This window comes from Hordeum vulgare, chromosome 7H (assembly GCF_904849725.1).
Source record: "Hordeum vulgare subsp. vulgare chromosome 7H, MorexV3_pseudomolecules_assembly, whole genome shotgun sequence".
In the NCBI taxonomy this organism is placed as follows: domain Eukaryota; kingdom Viridiplantae; phylum Streptophyta; class Magnoliopsida; order Poales; family Poaceae; genus Hordeum; species Hordeum vulgare.
Window position 1 is genome coordinate 378,499,444 of NC_058524.1, and position 12,587 is coordinate 378,512,030.

General features: G+C 43.8%; 1 protein-coding gene across 1 annotated transcript; it reads left to right on the forward strand.

Moving 5' to 3' along the window:
- Positions 1-566: 566 nt before the first annotated feature.
- LOC123407531 (vesicle-associated protein 1-2-like) lies at positions 567-7,322 on the forward strand. Its single transcript, XM_045100691.1, has 8 exons — positions 567-791; positions 917-987; positions 1,966-2,047; positions 2,140-2,255; positions 2,438-2,599; positions 2,715-2,756; positions 5,079-5,156; positions 6,960-7,322. Exons 1-8 carry the CDS (start codon positions 722-724, stop codon positions 7,068-7,070), a joined length of 732 nt encoding a protein of 243 aa, XP_044956626.1. The 5' UTR covers positions 567-721; the 3' UTR covers positions 7,071-7,322.
- Positions 7,323-12,587: the final 5,265 nt, after the last annotated feature.

The following is a 12,587-nucleotide window of genomic DNA, read 5'->3' on the forward strand; positions in this document are numbered from 1 at the left end:
CGACGTTTGACTTTTGCTACCACGCACCATCAGCTTCGTTTTTTTACTACGATCACGTAGATATTTTTTTGCTATAATTTTTGTTTTTTGTTGCAACCGTTGAAAAAATTGTTGCATTGCGTCGAATTTTTGCTGCATCGGGAAGGAAAATGTTGTATGAAGATCCAACGGTGCGGATGCGCGGGGGTTGGTGGATCGTGCGGCCCGCGCGCGGCCGGCCGAAAGTTTCGACCGGCGCCGGCGCAGAGCACTGCCCTTATATTTAATTATGTTTTTGTTTCACTTTTGTACAAATTTTAATGCAAACTATGAATTTCATTCGAATTTGATCAAATTTGATTCGGTTATGATCAAATTTGGACCGACTTTATTTTTTTCAAAAAACATTTTGGACGATCTTTGGATGAGTGCTTGAAAACCTGAGCCCCATGCAATTTTTTCATCGGCCCACCCGTAGACGACGCTATTTCACGTCGGGGACCTAACTGCTGGAGATGCTCTTACAGTATGGAGATGCTCTTACAGTATGACATAAGGTGGTTTGGCCTAGCGTGTGTGCGTGCAACTGCAAAGACAAAATTGCTGGAAGGAAAACCAGAGCCAGATCAGCACTTCTCTTCTTTATTTCCACGTTTCTTCTTTTGTCGCCCCTCCACGCCTCCCCTCCTTGCATCCACCGCCCCGAGATCTCCCTTGTCTGATTGCCTCCCCCTCTCCGGCAATGGCCTCCCCCGGACCAGTCCCCGCCGGCGAGCTCCTCCGCATCGACCCCATCGAGCTCCGCTTCCCCTGTACGCCCCCCCCCCCCCCCCCCCGCAAATCCCCCTCTGCGAAGAAGATCTCCTTTTTTGCTCTCTTCTTCCACCGCCGTGGATCGATTGGTCTGTGATTCTCGTCTGTTGTTTTTCTTGAGCAGTTGAGTTGAAGAAGCAGATCTCGTGCTCGATGCAGCTGTCGAATCTCAGCGACGACTACATCGCCTTCAAGGTCCGTTAGTCCTTTCCTGAAATCTCTGGCTGATCTTTTTGTTCCGTACGGATCGTCCTGGAACCCTAGAACAGGAGCAGTTCCATGGATGCTTTGATGCGTTGTACGTTTCGGTGTGGCATATCATCTATCTGCATGTCACAGCTGTTATTCGCGATTTTCTGTTTCCGTGAATCATGTCTTTGGATTTGACCTGATCAGTGATCTGGAAAATTGTCTCTGTGATATGATGCCTAAGAACCAAATATTGTGTTCACTAGTTGTATAGATTAAAGAGTTTAGAGCTATTTCTCTCTCAGAACATAATTGCCTGTCATTCTTATGATTTCGTTGTTCAAGTCTGTATGTTGTTTGATGTCCATACCTTGAATTTGATGGCATGCACCTTGGAGTTGGTGGTTATGTTGTTGGCATACGGTGCCAACTACTAATCCCTCCGTCCTAAAATAACTGTCTCAACTTTGTACTAGCTCTAGTACAAAGTTGTACAAAGCTTAAGACACTTATTTTGGAACGGAGGGAGCACATCCTAATCATCATTTGTATGGGTTGTTTAATTGTTGTCAAAATACAGCCATCGGTGTGTTTCGTGGTATAGGTTTAGGACAGTGCTACGGCGCGACACACTGTGCACCAAACACATCACCATGGCATCATCCTGACTTAAATCATGACACGCTGTGTACGGCAGCCGAGTGATTGCACAGTTCGGAACCGGGCGCGCTATGAGGCACGCATGCGGACGTTCGCGCACAACCGATTCCATAGGCTTATAATTCTTGATTACTTTTGTGTACCTAGGTTATTTCATTGTTTTTTCTCGCCATTCGATGGCTAGAGGTGAAACCTTCCAGTGTATAACTGCGTAATGGCACTGAAATCATTGGAACGGTTTGCAGTGGAATCGCTTCAATCTAAGCTTGCAAGAAATCATGAACTCAAAGAGCTTTATATTTACTGTTCTTTTCATTGTCTCAGGTGAAAACTACAAGCCCAAAGAAATACTCTGTGCGGCCCAACACAGGGGTTGTCTTGCCGCGATCTACATGCGATGTTGTTGGTTTGTGATTTGTAGATTTGCTCCCCCAGTGTTCTTGATGTATTCAAGTTATCTTCTTTTTTGGTTATACTTGTTCATATGTATTATTGCAGTGACAATGCAAGCACAGCGAGAAGTCCCACCTGACATGCAGTGCAAAGATAAGTTCCTAGTCCAGAGCGTCGTCGCACCCTCTGGCATAAATGTGAAGGATGTTACGGGAGAGATGGTAATGTTTCCCTCTTGATTTGTTTCTTAAGGAATCAAATGTGGCATTACTTATATGAGAACCAAGGCATCAGTCGATGGATTAATAAAATCTTTGTTTCAGTTGTATCCATCTTCTCAGTTGACTGACTTTGGTGGTACACCTGTATTGATTGATTGGTCGTGTTGTTGAATGGCTTGCAGTTTATGAAGGAATCTGGAAATAAGATTGAAGAGGTGAAATTGCGAGTCACCTATGTTGCACCTCCACAGCCACCATCTCCAGTTCCTGAAGAATCCGAGGAAGGCTCCCCATCTAGGGTTGAATCAGAAAATGGAGATGGTCCTGCTGGGGGATTCACCAGGGTGAGTTGTCATGATTGTTGAACTTCCACCCACACATTTCACTGCCCCCCCCCCCCCCCAAACACACACTCACACGCTGTTGAGGGAAAATTACTTGATTCTGCATTCACTGCAGGCACTGCGAGAGCGCATTGATCCCCAAGAAAAATCTTTAGAGGTCAGTTATTCCAGTATGTGATATTCAATAATAAGTTCATCAATGTTTTGTTGACACATAATTATGTTAGTTTCCTGAACATGTACGTGGCCTTACGCATTATGTTACATTTGACTAGCAAAAGAGCCTGTGCGTTGCACCGGGAGCATGTACAAATAAAACATCGGACCCTAGTACTCCTAGTGTGTCGGCATGTCGGGCAGGAGGAGTCTAGAAATCGCAAGCTCCTCCTCGTCCTAGAAATAGTGAGCTCCTCCTCGTCCGTTGAAACATCCTCGTCGTACTGTCTACACATCTACACACCACGGGTCATCGGGGCATGGTTGGTGGCTCCCCATCTAGAGTAAGAAAGTGCCGGTGCGCTCCAATGGATTAGCAATTCTACGATGGTCAAATCAAGGTATTGAGAACACATAATGTATAGTCAACCTTGTTAATTCAAAATCAAATAAATTTGAACGCTGGTTGCACTTATAAGAATATAATACATTTAGTTGATGGATTACATGCGGTTAGCCTAGAGACCACAAAGAAATCGCGCGCTGTGTGATATGGACGACAACAACCTGCTGCTTCCTCAGTCAGGCATCCTCCTCCGCGTCGTCTGTGATCCCTCCCCTTCTTCCTCCATCTCTCTTCTCTCTCCCATGCTTCTTTTCTCTAGGAGCTCTCTATGTCTTCTTTTTTTCGACAGAGAGACGACCATGGTCGCCTGATGCCCGAGCGTCGTCGACCAAGGACCCGCCGGTGTCCAGACCCCCTCTACGCCATCGCCATCTCACCGGGGACCTGTACCAAGTCGCATCCAGCACCCGCACCACTCTCTGGCCCCTCCACGCAGCTCTGTAGCCCAAGTGTTTCATCCGCCTCGCGCCCAAAGCAGAGGAGAGGAGCTCCCTGCCCCGACGACAACGGTTGCCTCCGACTCCTCGCCACTACCACTGTCGTGTTCCCCTTGCCAGAGCAGGTAGTCATGCAGCCCCCCCGGCCTACAATATGCACTGGATCCCGACATGATTCGCCTCGCACCGACCTCCGTTGCTTCCCTGCTGTTCCTCGCCCTCTCGCAGCCCTGCAGTCGTCGTCCTGCTCTCGATCCAACGCCGCTCGATCTGTAGGCCCGGAGAGCGCTTGGAGATGGACTTGCAGGCGTAGTCGGCCCCCGTGGCGAGCTCGGTGCAGAGGTAGGTGGTGCCGAACTGGCCCTGCCCCAGCTTCTGGCCCATCGCGTAGAGGTCGCGCAGGTTGGGCGTGGGGTGGCCGAGGACGGAGCCGAGGTCGGCGGGGGCGCCCGCCCCGCCACGCCTCATGGCCGTGGCGGGCTGCGCGGGGGCCGCGTGGCCGTTCGTCTTGGCGGCCGGCTTGGTGCCGGGCTGCTTCTTCCGGGAGTCGACGGCGGCGGCGGGGTTGGTGTTGGTGTTGTGGTCGTAGTCGCGGTCGGGGTCGTGGCGCTGGGAGGCGGGGTGCTTGAAGCTGTGTAGGTACTTGGATCTAAGGGAACCGCCGCATGCGTTGCCCATCAAAGGACGGGGGGAGGCCGCGCCTGGCGCATCAAAGCTCCGTCGGCCCACTCCGTGGTTGGTTGGTGGTAGCCTCGCCCCGCGTCGCTCTCACGGAACCGTCAGCAGGAGCAAAGCGGCGAAACCGACCTGGATGGGTGGAGGAGGGAGGGAGGGAGGGAGGGAGGAGAGGGGGCTGGATGACAAAACGTTTTCTTCCACTTACATAGGGATTGCGGGTTGAATACCCATAAGCGGAGGGACTTTTGTGCAAAAGTGCCGACGACGGACGACAAAAGCCATCGGTGCTTTATTATTAGGGAGAGATTACTGGTATCTTGTATCACGACAAGTTTCATGCGATTTTATTGACTTCTCTTGTGGTTTAGCTCTCTTCCCTCATCCTCTATTCCTAAATAGTTTGCAACCCACCACCTATGATTCCTCTCCATTCAGCCTTGCCACATCAGCAAGCATGCATGTGGTCATAAGTTACTTATTTTTGTATTAATCTATCCATGAAAACCATGGCACCTCATCAAGTCACACGTCTTTTTATGCATTGTTTTGCCACATAGTTTCTCTTTTTATGCATTATTTTGTCACATAGTTTGTATGTTCCATTCTTTTTAAAATGTAAACCTAGATATTTTTAAATTTGCTATTTGCATTAGTTTTAGTTGTTTCTGTAGCACCTATTTATGCATTTGTTTTAACAAGGTTCCTGCAGAAATGCGCGGGTATCATCTAGTTTATTTAATAATGGCTATGGGTTTAGTTCTCGTGATATGAAATATCTTACGTTCTCAAGTTTGTTCTGCAGGCTGGAGCTTTGATCTCCAAGTTGACCGAAGAAAAGAATTCTGCAATTCAACAGAACCATAAAATTAGACAGGAACTAGTGAGTGCAGTACTGCATGTTCTCTTTCTAGCTTATAGTACTGTGGCTTCATAGTGGAAGCTTTATCTGAAGTTTTGGAACTTATCTAACACTAAGCACCTACTTAGATGCCACCATCTATGATCATCTGAAATTTAAAATTCTAAATTCAATTGGTGCTAAGCAGAACTTAAAAGTATGAAGCTGCTGTGAATGCTTTAGTTTTCTTCTTCTCCCTATCATTTTCTGTTTTGAAAATTTTCATCCCTTTTGTTTCCTTGCGACGTATTTTGGGCATTTTGAGTTGAGGACCAAACCTACAGATGGGCTAAGCGGAACTTAAAAGTATGAAGTAGTAATATGCTGAATGATAGTAATAGTAGCAATGGATGTACCTGTTTATTCTCAAGTTGATGAAAATGAAAGCTCCATAGTTGAAACTGTAAATAAATGTAACATGCTTAGGTTTTCAAAGGTATATGTGCCAAGCTGGAATTGTAACTTTGTTGCAAGACTGGCTGTTGATCCCAACCTAGTCAACACTGAATTGTTTTAAGTTGCTGTTCCCATGCCAAAGCTGGAAACATGAAAGAACTTCTACAATACATATTTCCAAAATAAAACGACATCCAGAGCAACCTGCATATATATGCTGTTTGTTTTTTCGCTACCTCAGCTCGTTACTAGTCATGCTGGAGAATCTGCAGCTCCAACATAACATTTCAAAGGTTTCCTTCTCAATTTATGCATTCTGAAGATTGAAACAGCATTAAAATTTCTTTTATGGACTATAACGTCATTTGCTTTGGTTCTTTCTCTACCGTTGAGTAATTTTTTGTTTATGTATCTCAACCTGAAACTGGGCTGTCTCTTGGTATTTTGATTAAAATCTTCACTATACAAATTCATAAATGTGGTATTTACAGTCCTTGATCTACCAAGTGATGCAGAATAGTTTCCACTAAAAGCCACCCAAATAACCACTTGCCCAACTTCCACACTTCTGGAACCTCACTAGTACTTCTACCAAACCACCATTGATAAGAAACCTCAATAAGTACATTGCTAGTTTGCTACCTGATCTACTCAAATCCTTGTTAGGAAAGGTGAATGAAGAAAATGAAATTGCATACTCCATCCTTCCCAAAATGCAAGGCCTGCTTGATTTTGCACGGTCTTCAATACACAACTTTGACCACTAATATATAACAAATTGTATGGAATGGGCATGTATAAATAGTATCGTTGTATTTATCTTGCAGAATAGTTTCATTTCATACGGCTTTCTACTAATTCTGTAGACATACTATAAGTGAAAATCATAGTCGAAGACCAAAAAAGTCAAACACGCCTTACATTTTGGGAAGGAGGGAGTAGAACTTAAGCTATGCACTACCTAAGAAAGCCGAGAGATGCAGGGGTTTTGAGGATCGTTTGGAAATGGCTAGGAACTTCTGAACTCATGTCTAACCTCTTTGGCTGTAAGAGAAATAGCTTTGTTCAATGAACATGTCAAAGTGTTGTTTTAAATTATTGCATGCTAATATGAACAATCCGTTTAGAACTTGAGCATGGCAAATAGAAGAAATAGTGGCGCATCAATGAAGCCAAATAGACAGATAGATGAACCTCATGTCGCTAGGCAATATAATTGTATAATATAGCGATGCCTACCTAAAATGTAGACTCTGCATACTATTCTTCTAGTACTTATACTAAAGCTAATAGAAGAATAGAAATCTTTGTCTGAAACAATTCTTGTTTACTATTTATCCTTCTGCCACGAATCTGTGATTCAGTTTTGCTATGCTGTTTACGTGGCAGGATATGATGAGACGGGAAGTCAGCAAGAGGCGCGGTGGAGGGTTTTCCTTTGTAATTGTCGTAATTGTAGCTTTGATCGGGATCTTCCTGGGCTACATGATGAAGTCATGATTCTTTTCTATCAGTATCACTTGACCGTATCGAAGGGAACTGGACTTGCTAGTCATGTTTGGGAACTTGAAAAGATCATTCGAGATCAAATGTCTTCAAGTTCTCCTTTATGTTTTGTCAATATAGGAGTACATGTGTGAGAAATGTTGAGCTAGTTTAAGCTTCTTTTGTTGTTAATTTCATTGGTGAGTTTTGCGCTATGATGACACTGTAACTTGGAAAAATGCATCAATTGCTTTTGTTCACTGTTAACCATATACTGTTAAATTGTCAGCTCATAGTTGAATGTGTGTGCCACTTGGGAAGGTAAATCTGATTTGTGTCACAGTAATTTGTGCTCTAGTTTGTGGAAGAACTAGATTTCTCTCTCTCTATATATCCCTCTCTCTCATGTGTATGTGTGTGTGCGCATAGGGATTGACTATTCGTTAGCCAAAAACAAATTGCTCCTTGCATGTGAGGTAAGATTCTTATTTGGACCTACTCATTATGCCACACTAACAAATGTCGCATCTTTATATGACTTTGTCATAGTTGATGCCATACTAACAAATGTTGCATCTTTATATGACTTTGTCATAGTTGATGATTATTCCAGATACACTTGAGTGCATATCATTCTGTATAAAACTGAAGTGCAGGAAGTCTTCAAACGATTTTTCTTAAGGGCCTCGACGAACTTTGGCGTCAAGATCAAACACATCAGGAGTGATAATGGAACTGAATTCAAAAACACTGGTCTTGATAATTATCTTGATGAACTTGGTATTACTCACGAATTGTTTGTTCCTTATACTCCTCATCAGAATGACGCCGTCGAAAGAAAGAACAGGACTCTGGTTGAGATGGCACGAACTATACTTGAAGAATACCAGACTCCTCGTCGTTTCTGGCCGGAAGCAATCAACACTGCTTGCCATATCATTAACACGGTATATCTTCATAAATTCCTCAAGAAAACCTCATATGAACTCCTCACTGACAAGAAACACAATGTAAGTTATTTCAAAGTCTTTGGTGCAAAATGTTGGATTAGAGATCTTCACCATAGCTCAAAGTTTACACCTAAGGCACGTGAGGGTTTTATGCTTGGTTATGGAAATAACTCGCACGCCTACAGAGTCTTCAACACCTATCACAACAAGGTTGTTGAAACTGTAGATGTGCGGTTTGATGAAACTAATGGCTCGCAAAGAGAGCAATTGCCTCCTGATCTAGATAAGCTGTCTCCTGAGGAAGCAATAAAGCTCAAAGCTACTAAAGACATTGTTCCCATTAAGGAAATTGCTGAAGAAATCATTCCCAGCACCGATGAAAATCAAGAAGACGCTCCTGAGGAAATTGCTCTAGAACCAATTCCTCAACCCAGTCGAAATCCTCAACGAGCTCATCCAAGGATTGCAAATGAAGTAGAACTTGACAAAATCCTCGATGACATCAACGCGCCAGGTCCTCTCACTCGCTCAAAAGCTTCACACTTAGTTAACTTTTGTGGACATTCTTCTTTTGTGTCTATCACACAACCTTCAAAAGTTGCTGAGGCTTTCATGGAACCGAAGTGGATTCAAGCCATGCAAGACGAACTTCTTCAATTCAAGCTGAATGACGTATGAGAGCTCGTCAAACGACCAGATCCTCGCAAGCACAATATCATCGGCACCAAGTATATTTTTCGAAACAAGCAAGATGAGGATAGTCAAGTGGTGAGTAATAAGGCACGACTTGTAGCCTAAGGCTACACACAGGTTGAAGAAATTGATTTCGATGAAACTTTTGCACCTGTTGCTAGACTTAAAGCTATTCGAGTACTACTTTCTTATGCTAATCATCATAACATTATCTTATATCAAATGGATATGAAAAGTGCATTCCTCAATGGTAAGCTTGAGGAAGAAGTATATGTTGCTCAGCCCCTAGGTTTTGAGGATCCAAAGAATCGAGACAAAGTCTTCAGACTCAAAAATGCGCTCTATGGTCTCAAGCAAGCCCCTCGGGCATGGTACGACACATTGAAGGAATTCCTCATGAAGATAGGCTTCAAACCTGGTTCACTCGATCCAACTCTTTTCACAAAATCCTATGATAATGAACTATTTGTGTGCCAGATATATGTCGATGACATCATATTTGGCTGTACTGACAAACGTTACAGTGATGAATTTGCATACATGATGAGTGAAGAATATCAGATGTCTATGATGGGGGAGCTGAAATTCTTCTTAGGTCTTCAAATTCGTCGACAACGCAATGGGATCTTCATATCACAGGAGAAATACCTCAAGGATGTTCTAAGGAAATTCGACATGCATGAATGCAAAGGTGCCAAGACTCCAATGCCTAGCAACGACCACCTCTGCACTGACGAAACCGGTAAAGAATTCGATCAGCAGGTATATCGCTCCATGATTGGCTCTTTACTGTATTTGTGTGCATCTAGGCCAGATATAATGCTTAGTGTTTTCATGTGTGCACGTTTTCAAGCAAAACTGAAGGAATCACACCATAAGGCTATGAAGCATATTGTTCGATTCTTAGCTCACACACCAACAATAGGATTATGGTACCCCAAGGGCTCAAATCTTCATCTTGTGGGATATTCTGATTCTGACTATGCTGGTGACTGTGTGGATCGCAAGTCAACTTCTGCCACATGTCATTTCCTCGGAAGATCATTAGTCTGCTGCTCCTCAAAGAAGCAGAACTGCGTTTCTCTCTCCACTGCCGAAGCTGAGTACATTGCTGCTGGCTCATGCTGTGCTCAATTGCTATGGATGACACAAACCCTCAAGTACTACGACATCAACATGAAGAATGTGCCTCTCTACTGCGACAATGAGAGTGCAATCAAGATTACATACAACCCAGTACATCACTCGAAGACTAAGCACATCCAGATTCGACATCATTTTCTTCGGGACCATGTCCTCAAGGGCAATATCCTCATCAACCATGTGAAGACTGACGATCAACTAGCAGATATCTTCACCAAGCCCTTGGATGAGAAAAGGTTTTGCAAGTTGCGGTGTGAGCTAAATATCTTAGAATCTTCAAATGTTTTGTAAAAACATGCACACATCCTAACACTTATGCAAAATTGATGACTTAGATGTGCAACACACGAAGAATCGATTTTATTCAACCAATGAAGAACATCACTCTTAGTGTGAGGAAATTAATAAAGAATTTGGTTCTCAGGGCCCTACGACAATTGTACGCGGCGCCTGAAATCATCATTCTTATACGGTGGGTCACGCCACCACCCAACCTTGAAATTCCTGAAGTTGAATTTCTTCAAAGTTGTCTTTCCTCAAAGTTGATTTTCTTCAAAGTTGTTTTATCTTCAAAGTTGATTTTCTTCAGAGGTATCATCAACATGACGCTTTGTCACAAAATCCTCAAGTTAATCAAAATCTTCAAAAAAAAACACTTGATGATTTTCATTTGCCTATATATATATATAGACTTTGACTTCAAAGTCCTCAACATCATTCACTTATAGCTATTTCTTCAACTTGATATTTCATCTAAGTGAATGTGATCGGACCCTTCTTCCCCTCTATGCTATACTCACCCAGTCTATTCAATTCTTCATATGCGTTCTACTTGAAACTTTGTTCAATATCCTCACCGCGTCCTTGTGAGCTGATGATTTTGTAACAAAATCCTCAAATCCTCAAAAATGATTTTTATATTGTTACACAGTAACTGAACCCCACTTCCCACGACCAGATAAGCACGAACTCCACCGCTTTAAACGGTTGCTACACGTGTCCTGTGAAGACGAAAGAGCAGGGGTAGTTAGGTCCAAAAGAATCGTCCGGACAGTTTTCACCTGAGCTATAAATATTTCGTTAACCCCTCCGGTCAAAACTCTTCGTTCTCTCTCTCGACCTCCTCTCCGCTACAACAAAGACCTAGCGCCACCACTAGAAGCTTCGTCGCCGGCGAGGAACCACTTCACTGCCTCGTCCTCTCCGCCGCCGAAATCACGCCGGAACCGGACCGTCTTCGTCCGCCGCCGCCGTAGCCGTCTTCTGTCGCCAAGTTAGGGCGCAGTGGACTCGCACCGAAGAGCATTTACTGCTACTTCTTCTGTTCTTCGTGCGTGCTATATAGGGTAAATAAAACCCTATTTTTACAGTCCCTTTCAATCTACTATTTTACCTTAGATTCGTGGAATCTGTTTTCCTCAGTGTCTATCAATCTCTATTCCTCAAACACTGCTTATTCCTCAAACTGTTGATGAATTTCACTAAGCAACTAAAAGTCTTCACGAGGTTCCTCAATTGTGCAAATTTTCGAAATTGTACAACTCTGGAACCCAAGATGAGAGTGCTTAGACAAATTCCTCAACCCACTGGTCAAATTCCTCAACTTTAATTTTTTTCAATTTCTTCAAATCTGAGAACGCATATGACCTCTCCAAATTCCTCGCAACTATACTCTGTTCACATGTACAAAAATGTCAGCTGATGAATCTCTAGGTTCTCATCAACTTAACTCATTTGCAGCGTTTCTTGAAGAAAATCTGCTAGTGTCATCAGAATCCTCAAGAGTTCAGTTTCCTCAGCAAAAGCCCCAACTAAAGAAAATGGAAGATGATAGGAAGCAAAAGGGTGGCAAGAAGATTGAACAAAACACTGCCATTGATATCCCTGAGGATATATACTTGGAATACTGCACACCAGATGAGCAAGAAACAATGCCCAAGAGGAAAATAATGCTCCAAAAGATAGAACGCCGGTGGGCTAAGGAGTCGAAGGAATACTGATTCGTCACTCCAAAGTATGCGAAGAAATTCGCTCTTAAGCCACCTGGCAAAAGGCCTCCTCTCGAGGATCATCAAAATGCCCATCCTTCAAGCCTCAAGACGATTGATGATTATCCTAAGAAAAAGACCAAACACTTGTCAAAGCTTCAGAAACAAGCAGAAGCCGTTGTGAGGAAATTTAATGAAGAATCTGCTGCTGCTGCCGCAGCCACCTTGTCAGCTGCTGAAACTTCTGGCACGACCATTCCTCAAGTGAAGCCTGTGCCAAAGAAATCAAAGGCTTCAAAGCCTCAGGAGAAATTGCTTTAGAAGGCTGCGCCTGCGTCTGCACCAAAACCCTCAACAACCAAATAGGCCTCAAAGCCTGAACACAAGCAGACTGTGAAGCAACTGCCTACTGTCTCCAGCTCCTCTGTTCCTTCTGCAACGAGCTCAGAGACAAAGTCTTCACCAACACCATTGAAGACTAAGATGACTGCTGGAAGAGGAAACAGACCCAGCCCAAGCAAAGTCATCAAAGTCCCTTCTCCATTAGAAGGAAGTGATGAATATGATGATGAGACACTGCAAGCAATCATCAGAAACACGCAGGATGTCGGGACCCCGATCCTAAGCCATAAGAATCCAGCCTATAACACATCACATCTTTTTGCGGTCACACGCACAGTTAACCCCACAGCTGCCACCTTACCTTAGCCGGGACCGTTTGGGCCTTTTGACTCACGTATGCATTTGTGTCGCTAGCA